This window comes from Pseudorca crassidens, chromosome 10 (assembly GCF_039906515.1).
Source record: "Pseudorca crassidens isolate mPseCra1 chromosome 10, mPseCra1.hap1, whole genome shotgun sequence".
NCBI lineage: Eukaryota > Metazoa > Chordata > Mammalia > Artiodactyla > Delphinidae > Pseudorca > Pseudorca crassidens.
Genome location: NC_090305.1, coordinates 38,191,777 through 38,212,564, shown reverse-complemented (window position 1 = coordinate 38,212,564; position 20,788 = coordinate 38,191,777). Strand labels below are relative to the sequence as shown.

Here is a 20,788-nt window from a genome sequence, read left to right as displayed (position 1 = left end):
GTCTTTCATCAGTATACTGCCTCAGTATACTGCCTCGAAATGAGGGGTGCAGGGCATTTCCCTCATTCTAGAGCCACTGAAACAGAGAGGGCAACAAGCAGAGGGCTCTGGATGAGAGACAAAAGGCCTGTGTTCCAGCCATCGCCATTTATTTGCTGTGTTATGAGTCAGGCCACTGAACTCTGAGCCTCGGTTTCCCAGCAGCGTATGTGGGCTGTGTGGGGACTACCCAGGAGCTAACTCACCCACCAAATCTTTCTCCCCTTCCTAGCCATCAAATCTGCTGCAATCACAGAGCTTTCTTCTGCTGAGGTGAGAGGGAGGTGGGTGTAGGGAGTGAGGACGAGGGGGTGGGAAAGTTAGTTCAGTGTCCCATTTCCCCTGGAGACCAGGTTGGCCCTTTCTTAGCAGCGTGCCCAGTCCTCTCTTCCCTGGAGCATTTGACAAATAACTTCTCATCCCTTTAGTTCTGTGGGCCTCGGTTTCCTTATCTGTGAAATAAAGGGAATTGAATCCTTTCTGGCCTCCAAGAATGCTTCATTGGGGTCTCTGGGTGCCTCAGGTAATGGGCAGAGGTGCTGTAGTGAGGAATCCATGGGAATAGAGGTGGTGTAGTGGGGCTTTTCTGGGAATTGCAAAGTGAGGTGTGTTTTTTTTAAATCATTTAAGGATTTTTATTTATTAATGACACTCCTCATGGTCTATTCAACTGCTTTGGGTAAACCCTTGCCCAGAGTCAGTTGGTGGTGGGCCAGAGAGGGGGCTCCTCGGTCCTGTACTTACAATGTCGTCCCCTCCGGAGGAGCGGCAACTCACTCCCCAACTGAAAAAAACAGATTTGGAGCGCAGTTCGTGGGGAAATGTGTCAAGCGTACAAACCCAGGCGCGGGTAGTGGGGAGAGGGAAGCGCCCTCCTGCAGCACGCGAGGTTGGCCGCAGAGGTTTCCAGAGCGCTGTTGCGAGCGCACGGGAGCCGCAGTTGTCCCCCCAGAGGCCGGTCCCCGGCGCGCTGTGGGCGGAGCGGCCGGTCCCGCCTCCAGCCCTTTTATAAGGGGAACGCAGGCGGCGCCAGCTTAGGTGTGAGCAGCTGCCCGAGTCGGTAGCTGGGCGACGAGGAGCTGGGCGCGGATTCACTGAGACACCGAGACCCTCAGAGGAGGTGAGAGAGCCAGGTCAGGCAAGAGGGAATCCCGGGCTGCGGCTCTGAGCTGAGCCGAGCGTGTCCGCGTGTGTGTCCGCGCACCTCCGTGGGTGTATGTCCGCAGCAGCGTGTGTGTACTGTGTTCACAGGTGAATGGCGTGCGTGGGTCCGTGCTTGGGGCTCGGTTTTGCGCACACCCGAGTCTATATGTGCGCGTGGGACAGGGGCCGGGATGTGTCGGAGATTCCGGGCGGGGAGAGGGAGCACTAATTTCAGAGATCCCCGCCACGCTCCCTCCGCTTGAAGCTCAGCTGGGGCGAGGGACGGCGTGGACCGGGCGGAGGGTGAGCTCGGGGCCCCAGGCTTGGTGCGCTTGCGGCGTGAGGATGAAGCCCTGTCCGCGGAGGGGTCCGGGAGGGGTGGGGAAAGCCGAGCCGAGCAGGTTCATCTGGGATCCGCTCCCGGGCGGCTCTCGGATCCAATCGGTGCCATCCCGGCCCAGAACCGAGGTCTGGGTCCCCAACGCTGCCGTGTCCGCCAATAGGCTGGGCGCTGAGGTCAGCGCGGGCTGTGTCTCCGGCCCTTGGGAACGTGTCGGGACACGTCCCTTAAGGGCTAGCGAGGAGGTGACTCACGGTGACAAGAAGACCCCAGGGAACGGGGCCGGGTGAGGTCAGATCCCCGCCAGGGCTGGGAGACGGCGGCTCCTCCAGAAGTCCCCTTCCCTGCCTCTCCACGGTCTCTGTCCCCCCATCAGCACAGTGACCTATTTGGCTGGCACAGAGTGTTCCCAGGGAAGCCGGGACACCAGGAGGTCCAGGACCGGGTGTCCGGTCCCCGCCCCGCGGCGCGCCCTCGAGGACCCGGAGCCGCGGTCCGGCGCTGAGTGGGCTTGCGCCAGCCAGTCAGTTAGGGAAGCACAGAAACCGGACCTACGTCTCTCCCACCGCTGCCGGGAGAACCCCGGCCCAGCCTGCCCTTGGGTCGGACGGACGGATTCAGGGGCGGGGGCCGAGCCCTGCTCTGCGGGGCGGCGGGGCACACAGCCCCCGCCAAGGGAGGAAGGGGGTGAGGGGTCGTGTCTTTGAGGGATGGGGCTTCGGGGTGCGACGCCGCTCCGGACCTCCGTCGCCTGCATTCGGGGGCTCCGGGCGCCCCCAACCTAGTCCAGAATTCCCTCTCCGAGGGCGACACGGTTGAGCAGGAGGGCGAGTCGCCCTTCGGGCGCCGCCGCCCAGCGCGGACCACGGTGCGTCCGCCTTGTCTGCCTTGTCAGGGGCCCCCGGGGGACACGCGCCCTCCCCGTGGGGACGAGAATCTTGGAACTGGTTTGGTACTTTAGGGCGCCCAGGCAGCTCCCTCCTTCCTTCCCTTCCTCCACGTTGCGTTTCGGGGAGGACTTAAGAGCGGTTTTGTTTTCGTTGCTCCCGTCTATTTTTATTTTCCAGGGATCTGACTCATCCCCTGCTTTGGGCGTGGAGATAAGGTGGAGGGACCAGATCTCGGCGCGCCTGTGCTTGCGGTGTGTGTGTGTGTGTGTGTGCGCGCGCGCGCGTGTGTGTCACAAGAGACGGCGCGAGAGCGCGCGGTTTCCCAACAGTGGCGGGGGTTTTGGAAGCCTAGCTGGCTCAGCGTGACGTGTTCGCGGCTCCCGCTCCCCTTCCTCACCCTGGGGTGACGTGCAGCCGGAGTGGAAGCGAAGTTTTGGCGGGCTGGGAGCTCTTTGCAGGAAACTGACTCATCACTACTCCCTGCCGCTGTCCCAGGCTCTGCCCACGCACCTCCCATCCCGCGCGTGATTTCCTGTAGACCAGCGCCCCCTTCTGGCCCCAGCGCTAATAGCAAACACGCCTTCCCGCGGAAGGAGGCTTCACCCGCCTTTGCTTCCCGCCGCTATTCCAGTGCTGATCTGAGGTCGCTCCCCCGCCTCTTAAAAAGAGTACCCTATTGGTTCAGCAGTGTTTACTGAGAGCTAACCATTTATTTGAGTATGAAAATATGGTTGAAGTCGAAGGCAGGAAGGCCAACAAAGGAAGCTATTCTCAGTTACTTGTTTGTAAAACAAGGGTTTTTGTTTGTTTTCTCAGGTGGGAGTTATAATAATGGGCATGAGAGAAGATTTTGGTGGGGAGCCTATGAGAGCCGTAAGGGAAGGGGTAGCAGAAGTAGAGAGGGTCCCTGCCTGGATTCTGGTCCCATCTTCAGCTCCTAGAAGCTAGGGAATATCCAGCTCCCTGATAAAGCCCTAGGTGGGCTTCTCCTCCATGTACCAATGAAGAACTGAGATCCATAGTGTCTATTCAGGACATTCTGTGTGTCCCCTCTTGGCTGGTACCCCAAACATGCCCATCTGGAGAGCTGTCAAACATTTGAATTTAATTGGTCTGGGGAAGGAGGGGCCTGTCAGTCCACATTTTGAAAAAGCTCAAGTGGCTCTCTGGTTAAGAAACCTCAAAATTAGAGAGGGAGTAGGGTTCAACACCAGAGCACAGAACCCAGGGCATTCAGGCCTGGGTTCAAATCCTGGCTGTGCCACTTGTGAGCTGTGTGACCTTGGGAAAGTTACTTAACTTCTCTGCACCTTGGTTACCTCTTCGGTAAAAGAGCTAATGTACTCACTTTTTCAGAAAATTAATATTTGTAAACTTCTTAGAACAGGCCTTGGCACATAAAATATAAAAATAAATCTCAATCCTTCCCTGAAGAGAGTGAGCAAAGGTTATTTGTGGGCTTTGCCCACTGCACTATGTTACCCCTCTCTATGTGGCAGTGGCCCTTGATCCTTTTAACTGTGTAGTTTTGGGGCAAGTCTCATAACTCCTGCCCTTTTAACTTGATCTGAGGTCACCTAGTGCCTCCCCTCCCCTATCAGCTAAGACATTGCTTTGAGGGCTCCACTCATTGTGAGAGGTGGAGTGTGGAGGGGTAGGTGTGGTGTGGGTTCAGGGCTTCCTGTCCCAGGAGGTCACGCAGCAGAGCTTTCACCCTCAGAGCCTGAAAAGCAGGACTTGTCCCCAGAAAACCCAGTCCCTGTCAAGGTCGTGCAGGAGCTCATCCTGGAGTCAGGCCGGAGCAGGGCAGGTAGGTGCCAGCACTCCCTCACGGGCAAACTCATCCTTAGTTTTCCCTCTCCTGACGTGGGAGGAGAGGAACCAGGTAGACGGGTGCCTTTAATTTTCTTTGCCTGAAAAATGGGTTCTTTGGATGCAGGCAAAATGGGGCAGGGGCTTCCATGTTGTCTAGACTTCAGGTCACCTCATGTGCCTGGCAGGATGTGGCTCAGCCTGGGAGAAGTCATCTCCCTGCCCTGCCCTGCCTAGTTGCTCCTCACCCCCAGGCTGCCTGCATGATGACATCCTTGGGAAAGGCCCTCAGCGCACAACACCTGTCAGCTGCTGTCTGAAGGAGGCAGTGGCCCAGGTGGAGTGATGGGGAGGAGCTCAGGCAGAACTAAAGGCAGAGAGAAATAATAATAATATTTTCCAAGCACTTCTATATACTAGGTACTGCTCTAAGCACATTATCTACATTAACTCAGTTAATCCTCACATCTGTCCTCTGAGACATTCACTATTGCTGTCTCCATTTTATAGATGAGGGAAATAGAGCCCAGAGAAGTGAAGCCACTTGTCCAGGTTCACCCAGCAGAGCCTGGATTCCAACCCAGGTGGCCTGGTTCCAGAGCCCTCACTTTTAACCACCAAGATACAGCCTCCCAACTCTGTTCCATCTGCCTTGCCTGGAGGGACCCACGGATCAACTGCTTGAGCATGCTTCTACAGCCCTGCTTTAGACTTGCATGCAGTCCCATTTTACAGATGAGGAAATTGAGGCCGAAAGACGTTAAGTGACTTTTTTAAAGTTGAGATAGTAAGTGGCAGAGCTAGGACTAGAACCCAGGTGTTTTTATTTTTATTTATTCATTTTTTTAGAAGATGTTGGGGGTAGGAGTTTATTAAGTAATTTATTTATCTTTGCTGTGTTGGGTCTTCGTTTCTGTGCGAGGGCTTTCTCTAGTTGTGGCAAGCGAGGCCACTCTTCGCGGTGCGCGGGCCTCTCACTATCGCGGCCTCTCCCGTTGCGGAGCACAGGCTCCAGACGCGCAGGCTCAGTAGTTGTGGCTCACAGGCTTAGTTGCTCCGCAGCATGTGGGATCCTCTCAGACCAGGGCTCGAACCTGTGTCCCCTGCATTAGCAGGCAGATTCTCAACCACTGCGCCACCAGGGAAGCCCTAGAACCCAGGTGTTTTTTACCCCAAAGTCCAGGGTGGTTTTAAGTAGCTGAGCAGGATTACTCCACATGAGCATCTAGATGGAGGGTTTCAGGAGGCTCGAGGAGCTGTCCATTTACTTGGGAATTGACCTCCTGGCCAGGTCTGGGGTTAGGAAACTGCTGGACTCTGGCAATTCACACAGACTTGGGGCATTCACACCCATGAGGGACACCTCAGGGGGGAAAACAAATTCATTTTACCTGATAATACCTGGTGGTAAACAGGACCCTGATCCCTGCTATTGCAATAAACCTGCCTTTGTTGACATACATAAACTTGCCCTTCAGCTGCCTGCTTCCCCAGTGACCTTGGGGTGCCAGGCTGGCTGAGCTCTGCCCCAGCCCTGTGTGTGTTGCTGGGGTGTTGGGAGAGCCTGTGGGAGGGAAGTGGGGGGAAATTAGCTGGAAGGAACCAGAGTGATCGTCTCACCTCACGTTCTAGTAGGAAGACCTCGCCTGAGGTTACAGAGTGAAGCACGGCCGGGTAAGGGAGGGTCTGATTTCTCCAGTGACCAGGGTCTTACTTGTGTTCCAGCTGCAGGCACCATGTCAGAGCCATCCAGGGATGCCCATCAGATCCCACGCGGCAGCAAGGCGTGCCGCCGCCTCTTTGGCCCGGTGGACAGTGAGCAGCTGCGCCGGGACTGCGACGCCCTGATGGCCAGCTGCGTGCAGGAGGCCCGAGATCGATGGAACTTCGACTTTGTCACCGAGACCCCTCTGGAGGGTGACTTCGCCTGGGAGCGTGTGAGGGGCCTTGGCCTGCCCAAGCTCTACCTGCCTGCAGGGCCCCGGGGGACCCGGGACGACCTGGGAGGGGGCAAGTGGCCGAGCACCTCATCTGCCCTGCTGCAGGGGACATCTCAGGAGGACCACGTGGACCTGTCACTGTCCTGCACGCTCGTGCCTCGCTCCCCAGAGCGGCCTGAGGGGTCCCCGGGAGGGCCGGGCACCTCCCAGGGACGAAAACGGCGACAGACCAGCATGACAGGTGAGGACAAGTGCAGAGAAGGATACTGCAAGGGATCAAGACTCCCAGAATTCATGGTGCAAGGGCTGAACTATCTGGCCCAGCTTCCTCATACCTCAGAGTGGGAAACAGGCCCAGAGAGGGGAAGTAACTTGCCTGAGGTCACACAGCTAGCCTGCTGCCAAGAACAACCAGCTAACATTTATTTGGAACATTGATTATATGCCAAGCCCTTTGCTAAGTTTCTAGATTTCTTTCAGTCCTTATAGCAATCCTATACCATAAGACATTATTGCCATCCTTCTGTAGGCAAAGAAACAAGGCCCAGAGAGGTAGAATGATTTGCCTAAGGTCCCGCAATGAATTTGCAGTGGAGAGAAAGCTAATGAGAATTTCCCGGCTGTCCTATTCAAACTTAACTCCCCTTCCCCAACACACATACACACCTCCAGCCCCCCTTCCCTGCCTATTTTTCTCTTTTTGGCACTTTTTAAACTATCAACAGCTACTTCCTTATCTTGATATTGTCCATCTCCCCAACTAGGATATTATCTCCACAAGAAAGGAATCTGTAGCTCTGTTGTTCATTGCTGAATCCTCAGCACCTAGGATGGTATCTGACACATAGCAGGTGCTTGAGGAAAACTGAATGAATGATACTGACATTTGAACGCTAAGTATGCTAGGCCTTTGACCAAAGTCTTTTGCCAGGCCTTCGACCAAAGTCTTTTTTTTTTTTAATTTTTTACTTTAAAATTTTATTATTATTACTGTTATTATTATTATTATTTTTTGGCTTCACCATGCACGGCTTGCAGGATCTTAGTTCACTGACCAAGGATTGGACCTGGGCCCTTGGCAGTGAAAGTGTGGAATCCTAACCACTGGACCGCCAGGGAATTCCCCATCAACCAAAGTCTTTTAGAGAGCATTTCATTTAATCCTCAGAGCACCATACCCGTGTTATCCTCATTTTATAGGTGAGGAAAATGAGGCTTGGAGAGATGCAGCCAAGAATCCCACAGCTAATTTGCAGCTGGGTCAGAACTAATACTGATAATGATAATAATAATAATAGCTAACTTTATACAGCCCAGGCATTGTGCAGAACATTTTTCATGGATTATCTAATGCAATCCCCAGAGCAGTGCTCTCCGATAGAACTCTGTAAAGATGCAAATGTCCAGTGCCGCTGGCCACACATGGCCGCCAAATACTTGACATCTGGCTAGTGTGACCGAGGAATTGAATTTTGCATTTTGTTTAACGTTAGTTAATTTAAATAACCACATAGGATTAGTGGCTACTGTATAGGGCAGCTTGCCTTACAGCCGGCCCATGGGCGTAGGTCCTATTATTAATCACATCTGTGAAGTACGGTGGGATGCTCTGGAAATGCTCCTCTGGGAGATGGGCCAGAAGTTGCCACAGTTCTTCCCTGGACTTGGCAGTGTGTCCCTCTGGCCCTGGGGAGGGGTCCCTGGCCCCTCTGCAGTTTGCCTTGGATGGGTGGTTCTGCTGGGCCCTCTTCCTCCTGGCCTGGCTGACTTCTGTTCTCTCTCCTCAGATTTCTATCACTCTAAACGCCGGCTGATCAGCTCCAAGAGGAAGCCCTAACCCAGCCGCTGGAAGCTAGGTCATCCTGGAAACAAGGGGGCCACTGTAGGCCTCTTCTACATCTTTTGCCTGATTCCTTCAGTTTGTGTGTCTTAATTATTATTTGTGTTTTAATTTAAACTCCTCCTCATGTATATACCCTGCTTGCCCCCACCCTCCTCAGACCCCCAGCCTCTGGCATTAGAATTATTTAAAAAAAAATTAGGTAGCAGAAAACTAGGCTTATTAGAGTGCTAGGTATTTTTATTATGTGAACTCTTATTTAAGCCCTCCTCATCCTTTGCTGTCCATTTCCTCTCTCCCTGAGGTACGGTGAGGCTGGCACGACCCTCACCCGCTGGGTGGTACTCTCTGGAGGTACCTGGCTCCCTCCCCTCACCGTCTGATGGGTATTACAAAATTCTACCCCTTTCCCGCATTCTCAGACCTGAATTCCTTATAATTTGAGAAGTGAACAGATAGCACTTTGAAGGGGACCCAACAGAGTGGGGAGCATCATCGAAACTTTGAGGTCCCCTCACTCCCCTCGAAGGTTGGGCAGGGTGACCTTGAAGTGGGCACAGCCTGGAACAGGCCTGGGGATTTGATAGCCTCGTGGCCCTTGATAACCCCCTCGGTCCCGTGAAGGTGTGGGGAAGGTCGGGTCCCGTAGCAGACCACCCCACCTCCCCTCCACCCGTGGGGGAGCCGGCCTCAGTGTTTGGCTTCGCCTTCCCCTGCACTTTTCTAGGGGCCCCAGAGGCCCCTCTTTCCCAGCTGGGCTCTCAGTCCCTCTCTGCTCCTCTCCCTTCCTCCATGTCCTTTCCCTTTTGTACCTTCTCAGCCCTGGGTGGCAACTCCGGGGTGCCTGTCCCCCCAACTCAGTGGACTGGAAGGGGAAGGGGCACGCTAGAAGTAGGGTTCCTCAGTTCTACCTCAGGCAGCTCAAGCAGTGACCACCCCCTCCTCTTAGCTCTTGGGGTGGTGGTCCTGGATGGTCAGACAGGCCTCCTTGAATGGGGATCTCTCTGTGTGAGGGGTATGTGGGTGAGAAGCAGGAGGGAGATTGTGACACCAGCCCCTGGAACTCATCCAAGGACGTTTTCCATTTGCCCCACCCCTCCCCCATTTCATTGCACTTTGAATAGCAACTGAACAAGGAGTTAGGTGTTTTATGATGGCGGGAGTAGAGGCTATGGATAGGGCACACTAAGTGGGTGGATATGGGCCCGGGAGCTGTGAGTTGTTGTCTTTCCTGGCACTGAACCACTTGGTGGCTCTGACCCCAGACACCTTCCAGCTCCTGTAACATCCTGGCCTGGACTGTTTTCTCCTGGCTCCCATATGTCCTGGTTCTTCTGTCTCCACCTAGACTGTAAACCTCTCAAGGGCAGAGAATAAGTCCTGTACTGCCCTGTGTCCTTCAAAGCCCCTCCCACAGTGCTGGATATACAGTAGGTGCTCAATAAATATTTCTGGTGACTTCACTTGTAATATTACTGTTGTCGTCAATATACCTTGTTATTTATAAGAACAAGTAGGTGGAGGTTTTTTGGATTTTTTTTTTTTTTTTTTTTTGCTGTACGCAGGCCTCTCACTGCTGTGGCCTCTCCCGTCACGGAGCACAGGCTCCGGATGCGCAGGCTCAGCGGCCATGGCTCACGGGCCCAGCCACTCTGCGGCATGTGGGATCTTCCCGGACCGGGGCACGAACCCGTGTCCCCTGCATCAGCAGGCGGACTCTCAACCACTGCGCCACCAGGGAAGCCCTGGATTGTTTTTATAATTTAAAAAATTAAGCACTTAAATTTTAAAAATGCAGAAAGCTTAGCAAATAGAAAGACCAAGACTACAGAACAAAAAGCAGACAATAACAAAACAAAATAATAAATCATCACACCTCTGTAGAGTGCCACTGTCAACATTTTGGTTTCTTGTGTGTGTGGTTTTTTTAGTAAAGAATATATTGTTACTCATCAGGGAAATGCAAATTAAAACCACAATAAGATACACACCTACCAGAATGACTAAGATGAAAAAGACTGACAATGCCAAACGTTGGCAAGGATTTGGAGCAACTGGAACTCTTATACCTTCTGATGGAACTATAAACTATTTTAACTACTTTGGAAAACTCTTTGGCAATATCTCCTGAAGATGCCTTCCCTCATGCCTGCCTCGTGACCAGGAATTCTATTCTTAGGTTTGTTCTCAAGAGAAATGAGTACACATTTCTGCCAAAAGACATGTTCATAGCAGCATTATTCATAACAGAGCCAAACCAGAAACAACCTAAATGTCCATAACATAAGAAAAGATACATAAGTTGTGGTATCTGTATATAGTGGAATACTATATGACATTAAAAAGAACAAAGTACTCTTACTGCATCTTCTGATTACCTATTCATAGTTAACAACCCTAAGACTTAGTAGCTTAAAACAATAATGATCTGTTCGCTCTGGATTGTGCAATTTGGTCAAGAACTACTTTTCAAATGCTGACTAATTCTCTGCTGTACAGGGCGTGGCTTTGCTCCAGAATCCTAGGGGTCTGAGATGAGGCTCTGCCTTTGGGGCTTTTGGAGAATTTACACTGTTTACTTATCGCCCATGGATACTTCTAGTATCGTGGGATATGCTGGGCCATACATCCCAAGCGCTTGCCCCATATCAAGGACCTATTGCAGAGCCTCTTTTGCTCTGGACTCCACTTAAACAAGTCATAGAGTATATGGGCTGGATCAGTATTTAGTATACTGCCTCCAAAATCCTTATTGGCCACCAGCGCTATGCCTCTTTTTAGTGGTAGGATGTCCACAGTATAATAACTTGTCCTTTACTATAGAGGGAGTGTCTCAGCATGCCCCAACTCATTTGACCATTTAAAACTTAACTGATGGGGCTTCCCTGGTGGCGCAGTGGTTAAGAAAGTGTCTGCCAATGCAAGGGACACAGGTTCGAGCCCTGGCCCGGGAAGATCCCACATGCCGTGGAGCAAATAAGCCTGTGTGCCACAACTACTGAAGCCTGTGTGCCTAGAGTCTGCACTCCACAACAAGAGAAGCCACCGCAATGAGAAGCCTGTGCACCGCAACAGAGTAGCCCCCGCTCACCGCAACTAGAGAAAGCCCGCGCACAGCAACAAAGACCCAACACAGCCAAAACAAACAAATTTATTTTAAAAAAAAACTAACATGATAGGTTTCTGAATATTTGTGTGGAATGTGGTCATGACCCACTTTTTTTTTTTTTTTTTGGTTTTGTTGGGCTTTGTCTTCGTTGCTGCCCGTGGGCTTTCTCTAGTTGTGGTGAGTGGGGTCTACTCTTTGTTGCGGTGCATGGGCTTCTCATCGTGGTGGCTTCTCTTGTTGCGGAGCACGGGCTCTAGGTGTGCAGACTTCAGTAGTTGTGGTGCGCAGGCTTCAGTAGTTGTGGCTCGTGGGCTCTAGAGCGCAGGCTTAGTAGTTGTGGCACATGGGCTTAGTTGCTCTGCGGCATGTGGGATCTTCCCGGACCAGGGCTCGAACCTGTGTCCCCTGCGTTAGCAGGCGGATTCTTAACCACTGTGCCACCAGGGAAGTCCTCATGACACACTTTTGATCTGCTTTTCTGATATGGATTGGAAAGAATGCATTGGCCGTATTATTAGCTTCTTACAGTCAGAGGCCGCGGAGACTATTCTAGTAAAGATACCATATCTGATATAATGGCTGCCATTAGGGCTGCCTCATGGATAATCATCAATCACCATGTTACATTTGGTTTCTGTAAGAGCAAGATGGGGGGTAGATTGGGAAACACTCTGTGTCCTTTACGTTTTTGAAGGTAGGACTAACCTTTGTAATTCCACCAGGGCTGTGGTCTTGCTTCTGATTTACTATCTTGACCAGTGGGATAACTTAAGAGACTGCTACTCAGTCCTTTCCCTAATGGCTCTTATTCCACAGATTAGGGAACCAATGTGAGGGTTCTGTTAGCTGCTAAGTACATCCACACCAATTTGCATTCAGGGGCTAGGAAATAGCCACAGACTCATTGGACCCATCGGACTCCGAGAGGGAGCCACGCTGCATGGCTGTGGGATCTTAGTTCCCCAACCAGGAATTGAACCCGAGCCCTCGGCAGTGAGAGCACAGAGCTCTAACCACTGGACTGCCAGGGAATTCCCCAGGATGTTTCATCGTGAATCAAGAGAGAGGCCTCAATAAACATTCTCTCTAGCCATCTTGTATTCCTCATCTCCCTCAGCCCCAGTCCCATACCCCTGAGATCTCTTCCATGTGTTTCCCTGTTCCTACCAATACATACCAGCCACACCTGTAGCTTTTTGCTAAGTTGTTTCCTCCAGTAGCAGGGACTGTACTTTCCTGCTTGGGCAACGCTGAGACCTGACCCAATTATTGGTCTAAGAGAAGTGGCTGGCGAACCCCTACTCTGTGGACCAACTGACCATTTTGGTATAAAGTTTGACTTCAATATAGACACACCCATTTGCTTGTTGCCTATGGCTGTTTTTGCACTTTAAGTAGTACAAAAGCAGAAATGAGTAGTTGCGACAGAGACCACTTGGCCCACAAACCTAAAATATTTACTCTCTTGTCCTTAAGGTGTTTTGCTGACTCTTGTCTAGAGGCAGAGAGGGGAGGTGGGGTGAATCTTCATGTGACGGGAGAGTGTTCTCCTCTAGAGAGGGAGGGGGCATTCTGCAGGCCTGGAGGGCTCAGGGGAAGCTGGGAGTATAAGGTTCATCCGTACAAACATCTCCATTCCAGGACCAGCTGTGGCTGTGCATCCGGTCTCTCTTGTAGCTCCACCACCTTTATACTAGATCCTGGCGCTGATTATCAGCACAGACTGCTCTTGGGCCACAGGAGATGAGGGCCATTTAGAATGCTCTGATGGGGGTCTCCTGTCCCACACAGCCTGCCCTGAGTTGAGTCTGTGATTCTCCTTCTTCAAGACTTCTAGGGCAGTCAACAGAAGCCAGCCAACCTTGCAATCCTCATAATTACCATGGCCCCATATCTTTCTGTACCTCTCCCCGGTCTGCCTCCCACAGCTGGGTCTCTGTCACCATGAGGCTGCAGCCTATGTGGGGTTGGGGGTTATCACCGCCCCACTCACTGCTGGCATCGGGCCTCCGTTGTCATCTCACTGGTGAGGGATCCATTTTCAGAAGCCCTCCTGCCATTTCTGCTACCAACTTAGACTTTTTTCCCTCAAAAGCAACCTGAGACAAGGACGTATGTGTAGGTGGTTTACTTGGGAGTAAAGTGGGAGAGCGGAAGCTGGAAGCACAAGTGGGAGAGCGGAGAGTGCGGGACAGGAAAGGAGAAAGCCACTGGAGGTGCTGGTGAGCAAGTTCTGCTGTGTCCACCTGGGAGCTCTGAGGAGACCGTGTGGAATGCGCCCTAGGATTGTCCCTGGGGGTACTTGCCTGGGTATCTCTCAGGTACTTAAGCACTGACGCCAGCCATGGCTGACTGAGGGCAGCCTCCAGGAGCAAGTTCAGGTTGCTCCCTGGGTGGATCTAGTTCCTGTGATGCCAGAGAAAATGAGAAGGATGGAAGCGTTTGAGGTGAGAAGCTATATCCCTGTCAGGAACTATTAACCACAACTTCCAGTGAACACAGACATGGGCCTGGGGATGCAGGTGGGGCATCAGCAGTGGCTGCTATAACTACGCTTCAGCCAGCCTAGGGCCCAGGTGAGCAAGCTGGCAAAAATCACTGTAGCTTTACCCCCTCCCACCCAGCTTACAGAAACACGAGCACCCTGAGGGTTGGTCTTTGCCTCTTGTATTCACTGCTGTATCCCAACACCTAGAAAGTTCCCAGCATATCATAGGTGCTCAATAAATATTTTTTGAATGATTCACTGCAGCTTGAATTTCCGTCTTGACCTGAGCATTTGTCTCCCAAACTCCACCCCAGCCCCAGTCCTCAACCCTATCCGCCCCCCCCGATCCCAGCTCTCACTTCACTGCCCCTCATCACTCAACAGCCAGTCTGGCGTGTGAACAAGGCCACCTGAAAATTGCTAGGATGGAGAAGTTGGAGGTTCTCTCAGTCTCCTATTAACAAGCACAAAAGTAACAACAGCTGGGCTTCCCTGGTGGCGCAGTTGGTTGAGAGTCTGCCTGCCGATGTAGGGGACACGGGTTCGTGCCCCGGTCTGGGAAGATCCCACATGACGCGGAGCGGCTGGGCCCGTGAGCCATGGCCGCTGAGCCTGCGCGTCTGGAGCCTGTTGCTCCGCAACAGGAGAGGCCACAACAGTGAGAGGCCCGCGTACCGCAAAATAAAAAAATAAATAAAAAAAACAAAACAAAACAAAACCAAAAAAACCCCACAAAGTAACAACAGCTGACATTGATTATCATCTGCCTAACACGGTTCCAAATGCTTTATATGGGTTTATATAGCACTGAATCCTTACAATACACAACCAAGGTGGGCACTATTATGGCCTCTGTTTTACAGATAAGAAATTGAGGCAACAAACCTTTACGTCACTTGCCTGAGGTCACACCCCTATGAAGTGGTGGGGCACCAGGATATTCACGCTGATGACCCAGGTCATATTGCCTGCTCAGTAACCCAGAAAGGGGAAGTGCCTCGCCCAGGGCCACTGCTGCCATGACAACTCTTCAGAGGAGGCTTTAGGGCACCTGTCTTCTTCTGTGTCCCTCCTCAGTCTTTGATGTAACTTAGGTTTTCTCAGTCTTAGGTAAAGCTGTATCCCAACAGTAAATGCTGGAGAGGGTGTGGAGAAAGGGAAGTCCTCTTGCTCTGTTGGTGGGAATGTAAATTGATACAGCCACTATGGAGAACAGTATGGAGGTTCCTTAAAAAACTAGAAATAGAACTACCATATGACCCAGCAATCCCACTACTGTGCATATACCCTGAGAAAACCATAATTCAAAAAGAAACATGTACCACAATGTTCATTGCAGTACTATTTACAATAGCCAGGTCATGGAAGCAACCTAAGTGTCCATCGACAGATGAATGGATAAAGAAGATGTGGTACATATACACAATGGAATAAAAAGCCATAAAAAGGAATGAAACTGGGTCATTTATAGAGACGTGGATGGACCTAGAGTCTGTCATACAGAGTGAAGTAAGTCAGAAAGAGAAAAACAAATATCGTATATTAAGGCATATATGTGGAATCTAGAAAAATGATACAGATGAACCTAACTGCAGGGCAAGAATGGAGACACAGACATAGAGAATGGACTTGTGGCCATGGTGGGGAGGGGGAAGGGGGTGAGATGAATTGGGAGATTGGGATTGACATATATACACTACCATGTGTGAAATAGATAGCTAGTGGGAACATGTTGTACAGCACAGGGAGCTCAGCTCGGTGCTCTGTGGTGACCTAGATGGGTGGGATGGGGGTGGGGAGGGAGGTCCAAGAGGGAGGAGATATATGTATACATATAGATGTTTCACTTCTTTGTATAGAAGAAACTAACACAACATTGTAAAGCAACTATACCCCAATTAAAAAAACAACAACAATATCTTTTGAAGGTTATTCCATATCAGTCTACCCGGATCTTTCTCATTTTCCATCATATGCACATATCAGAACTTATTTAACTAGTTTCCTGTTGGTGGAAATTTAGGTTGTTTCCAATCCTCTGCTACGACAGACAATGCTGTAATGAATATCCTTTTAAATCGTCATTTTGTACATCACCCGTAGGACAAATGACTAGAACTGAAATTGCTGAGTAAAAAGCTTTTTGCATTTTAAATGTTGATAGGTATTATCACATTACTTTTCATGAAAGGTGTACTGGTTTATGTTCTTACAAAAAATCTGTGAAAATGTTTTTCTACATCCTTTACAACATGGTACGTTATTTTTTTGTTTGTTTGTTTTGTTTTGTTTTACCAACTGGATAACTTAAAATGCTATCTCATTGTAGTTTTTTTTTAAATTTATTTTATTATGAGTGAAGGTAAACATTTTTTCATGTGTCTAAAAGCCATATTTTTTCCCATGCATTGTCTATTCATATATGATAACAATTTCTCTAATGCATTATTGGTTTTACATTGATCTGCAAGAGCTCATGATAAAAAAGGAAATTAGCTTACTTTCTGTGCTATTTTTTCTTAGTTTGTTTGCCTTTTTATTTGTCAATGGTAATTTTTTTTGTTCTTGCCATTCATTTGTTTTCTTTTTTTCTTTAAAAATTTCTATCTGGTGGATTGCCTCAGTCTTTTATTTTATGGCTTCTAATGCTTTTTGATATGGCTGGAAAGGCCTTAAATGCTCCAAGAGTATTTTTTAAATTATCCAATAATTTCTTTTGGCATTTGTTCAAACATACACAAAAGTAGAGAGAAGAATAGAAGGAGCCAGAGTTACCCTCATCAACTTCAACAGCAGTCAGAATAGGGCAGGGCCAGTCTCATTTCACCTACGTCCCACACATTCCCCCATCCCTTGACTATTTTGAAGCAAATTGCAAACAACATATAATTGTACGATTTTTTTTAATGCTGAAACTTTTGATCTGGAATTATTTTAGAGTTAGAGCTCCAACTTTGTTTTCTGCAGATACCTAACCCATTCTTCCCACAGTTTACTGAATAAACCATTGTTTCTCCATTGATTTGGGTTTTTTTAAGTTTATTTTTTAAACATATTTATTTATTTGTTTTTTGTTTCTTTGTTTATATTTATTTTGGCTGCACTGGGTCTCAGCGGCAGTGCGCGGGATCTTTGTTGTGGCATGCAGGATCTTTAGTTGTGGCACGCGAACTCTTAGTTGCGGCATGCATGCAGGATCTAGTTCCCCAATCAGGGATTGAACCCGGGCCCCCTGCATTGGGAGCACGGAGTTTCACCCACTGGACCACCAGGGAAGTCCCTCTCCACTGATTTGAAGTCCCTCTCCACTGATTTGAAATGCCACCATTATCATACAATAAATTCCCATATATAGTGAGTCTGTTCCTTTCTATTCTTATTTATTTATTTATGGCTGCGTTGGGTCTTCATTGCTGCTCGCGGGCTTTCCCTAGTTGCAGTGAGTGGGGGCTACTCTTTGTTGTGGTGCGCAGGCTTCGCATTGTGGTGGCTTCTCTTGTTGTGGAGCACAGGCTCTAGGCTCACGGGCTTCAGTAGTTGTGGCATGTGGGCTCAGTAGTTGTGGCTCATGGGCTCTAGAGCACAGACTCAGTAGTTGTGGTGCATGGGCTTAGTTGCTCCGTGGCATATGGGATCTTCCCGGACCAGGGCTTGAACCCGTGTCCCCTGAATTGGCAGGTGGATTTTTAACCACTGCGCCACCAGGGAAGTCCCCCTTTCTATTCTTTATTTTGTCCCATCAGTCCATCCATTTATATTTTTGCTCCAGTACCATGCAGTTCTGATGGATGTAGCTCTACAATATATTTTGGTGTTAGGTTAGACATTCCCTAAAAGATGCTTTGGGTGTGGGCCTCCCCTGGATTTTGAAGACGTGGTCTGAGAATGAGGATCTGAGGTAAGCCATGGTGTATACACTCAGTTTTAGCCATAACTGTGCCCTTCAACACTTTTGCTGGGATAAGGTGAGGCATCACTCTGGCAACCAGAGACTCGGGTCCAAGTTCTGTCTTTGCCACTGAGAACTGGATGACCTTACCCTGAAGAGCTTCTGTGGCTCCCCATCAGCTCCAGCTTTCTCCAGTTCTAAGATTGTAGGGCTAGGGCTCCTTGGGAGTACCAGGCAAGATGGTGAAAGTGAAACCAGTGGTCACTTTGACAGGAAGTCCCATAGATTAACACAGGAGATTGGCTCCTCGGGGAACGGAAAGAGTGATTAAGCAAGACTCAAGACTGTTAACAGTTCCAGAGCTCGTGGGCTCCTGGAGGCAGTTGTTGCCTCATTACCGGGTCCAGGAGGCACGGGGCTGCATGCACGATTGGGAGCCTCTGAGAGGTGGGAGCTACCCTGGAGTTGCAATGCTTCTTTTCTTTGGCGGGGTGAGGATTGGGGAGGGAGCTGTGGTCCCCACCCAGCTCCTGGAACGAGGTGCAAAGGGCTAAGCCCTTTTCTCATGAATTTGGACCTCTCTGCATCTAGCAGAAGGCACTTGGGCAGGAGACTTGAATAGATTACCTACCCTTAAATGGCCATGTGACCCTGGGCAAGTCACCTGGCTTCTCAGATCCTCGGTTTCCCTATCAGGTTAGTGGGGGGAAGGGAGAGGATAAATATACTAGGAGGTCTCTGAGACCCACTGACATGGACAATTTGGGTTCTGTGACTATCACTATTACTTATAGTTATTGTAGTAGTTGGAGTGAAGAGCTTACCCAGTTCCTCAGCCCTTTGGAGAGAGAATGATGGAACTGGGAGAGGCCCTAAGGCAATCACAGATGCTGTGATTCTGTCCCTGTCCCCTACAGCATCCTTCTTACAAGACTCTCCCCTTCCTGAGGGAAAGCCTGTGGTGCCTGCTTGCTGAACCGAATCCTACAGTGGGGAGCTGATTTCTGGGATGCCTGGGAGCAGGATTCATTTGCCCTCAAGTCTGGCCTCAAACTTTATACGATTTCTTGGGCGAGGAAGTGGGGAGAGGTAGTAGTGCTGGGGGTGCGTGTATGTATGTGTGCTCCTGGCCAGGATGAGGTTTCCCACTGTTACAAGGATGAGGTAATGATGATCAATAAGGGGAATGTGGGGACTTCCCTGGCGGTCCAGTGATTAGGACTCTGCGCTTCTGCTGCTGGGAGTCTGGGTTCGATCCCTGGCTGGGAAACTAAGATCCCACAAGACACAGCACTTGGCCAAAAAAATAATAATAATAAGGGGAATATGGCAGAGGAGAGGCCTCTGAAGGAGGGCTGCCCCTGCGGGCTGACTCTGAGGGTGTTGTTCTGAGTGACTCTGAGAGGGCAGGGACCTTCGTAGACGCCAGCAGCCGTGAGGGGTGTCCTGTCTGACTGTGAGAGTTGACCGTGAGGGCGGTGTGTGTGTGTGTGTGTGTGTGTGTGTGTGTGTGCGCGCACATATATGTGCGCACACACATGTACACACGTGAGGACTGACTGAAGGACGTCCCCATTGTCTCTGAGTGGCCATACCTGGCCATGATGGGGGCATAGACTGTTTTTAGGCGCACGTTGCAAAGCCGTGAGGGGGCAGTCCACTGTCCCTGACTGATGGTGACAGGTATGTTGAGACAGAACTGGCGGTAGGTCACCTGCTGCCTTTCTGCCCTAGGCCTCCTGACAGGCAAGGAGGGGGCCACCAAGTACCCTCTAGGGAGAGAAGGATTGACAGACTCAGAGGGCTGATGCTGAGGCCTTTGGCGTAGTGGGGACTGGTGAGGTGTCCAGGAAGTGCTGCTTTCTTACAAAGTGCCAGGGGACTGATGGAAATAGAGTGCAGCTCGACTAGGAACTCCCGGACAGTGATGTCAAGAGCACCCCATGTCCTGCGATGTGGTCGCAGGGAATCTATTTCGGGATTCTAACTCCCTTCACTTGTGGGAGCCTGACAGACTCAGTGATGTGACACCCACATCACAGTAGACTCTTCCCCCAGCACTTCAGTTCTAGAAGCTTCCGCACTGGGAATCTTATCTTGCTGCCTCATGTGTGTGTTATCTCATGTGTGTGTTATCTCTGTCAACAGAAGTACACGTGGAACTTGAGTTCCCAAGTCTCATGACCCGAGCAAAGCCTGCCCATTCTGCCCTGTTCCAAAGCCCTGTCCCATCATGGCTGCTCTGTCAGGTGTCTGTGATCCACAGAGGGGCCTCCTGTCCGCCGAGGAGGTACCTCTCCAAGGAGTGGTCTTGGAGCAAGTCTGTCCCATGACAAACCAGGAGAGTGGATCTGGTGCCAGATTTGCTTCTGACATCATGGCTTGGGCAGGTCTCTGCCTTTCGGAGCCTACCTCCCTGAGTTTCCTCGTCTGCTGAGTGGGGATAAATCGTATCTGTACAGCACCCAACTTTTATGAGACGCAGATGGAATTTCATCCTCATCCATGTTGTCACCACAATTGTCATGGCTAACTTTACCCAGTGGTTGCTGTTTTCGGGGCATAGCTGTGAGCGCTTTACATGGATTATATATTCAACAGATATTTGCTAAGCGCCAGCTGTATGCAAGGCACTGTTCTAGGCATTTGGGATAGAGCAGTGAATGAAAGAGTAAATTCCTTACTCCCATGAGGCTTCTGTTTCAGTAAGAGGAGACGCAAATTTTACCAAATAAATGAATAAAAATACTCTATTCTGGGAAGGGGACAAGCGCTAAGAGAAAATAAGGCCAGGGAACTTCCCTGGTGGTCCAGTGGTTAAGAATTTGTGTTTCCACTGCAGGGGGCATGGGTTCAATCCTTGGTCGGGGAACTAAGATCCCCAATCAAAAATAAATAAGTAAATTAATTTAAAATAAAAAGAAAGTAAGTAAAGCCAGAAGGGAGGTGGGCTCTGCTGGGAATGGGAAGGGGTGTTTCCACTTCAGTTGTCTCCTCTCATCTTCACAACAACCCTGTGTGGTAGATATTAGTCTCATGTTCCAGTGAGGAGACTAAGGCACAGGGATGTTATGTGACTTGCCCAAGGTCACACAGCCAGTGAGCGGCAGGGCTCAGGAGGCAGAGTCTGTCTGACTCTAAAGCAATGGGACTAGAAGTCACTGCCTCTCTTGGCCACTTTTTCCACATTTATGGGTCAAGAGGGTGGGTTGGACTCTCTTCTGGTACTGACACTCAGTGAGTGTTTCTTTGATTACAATACACAAGGCCCAAGGCCGAGCCCACTGGAGGGTCGTGG

The 20,788-nt window shown here is 50.3% G+C and overlaps 1 protein-coding gene across 3 annotated transcripts; it reads left to right on the top strand.

The window, feature by feature from the left end:
• The first annotated feature begins 1,003 nt into the window (after positions 1-1,003).
• On the top strand, positions 1,004-9,467 carry CDKN1A (cyclin dependent kinase inhibitor 1A). 3 transcript variants are annotated; one of them, XM_067753158.1, is made up of 4 exons: positions 1,004-1,159; positions 5,950-6,161; positions 6,270-6,405; positions 7,952-9,467. In XM_067753158.1, the coding sequence occupies exons 2-4, from the start codon at positions 5,961-5,963 to the stop codon at positions 7,999-8,001; spliced, it is 387 nt and encodes a 128-aa protein (XP_067609259.1). In that variant the 5' UTR covers positions 1,004-1,159; positions 5,950-5,960; the 3' UTR covers positions 8,002-9,467. The 3 variants fall into 3 exon arrangements, with proteins under 3 accessions (XP_067609259.1, XP_067609257.1, XP_067609258.1); XM_067753156.1 differs by having other exon boundaries at positions 5,950-6,405; XM_067753157.1 differs by having other exon boundaries at positions 1,035-1,172; positions 5,950-6,405.
• Positions 9,468-20,788: the final 11,321 nt, after the last annotated feature.

Coding starts and splice junctions, on each gene's coding strand:
- CDKN1A (XM_067753156.1), top strand. CDS start 5,961: ATGTCAGAGCCATCCAGGGATGCCCATCAGATCCCACGCGGCAGCAAG. Junction 6,406..7,951: donor GCGACAGACCAGCATGACAG/GTGAGGACAAGT, acceptor CTCTCTCCTCAG/ATTTCTATCACTCTAAACGC.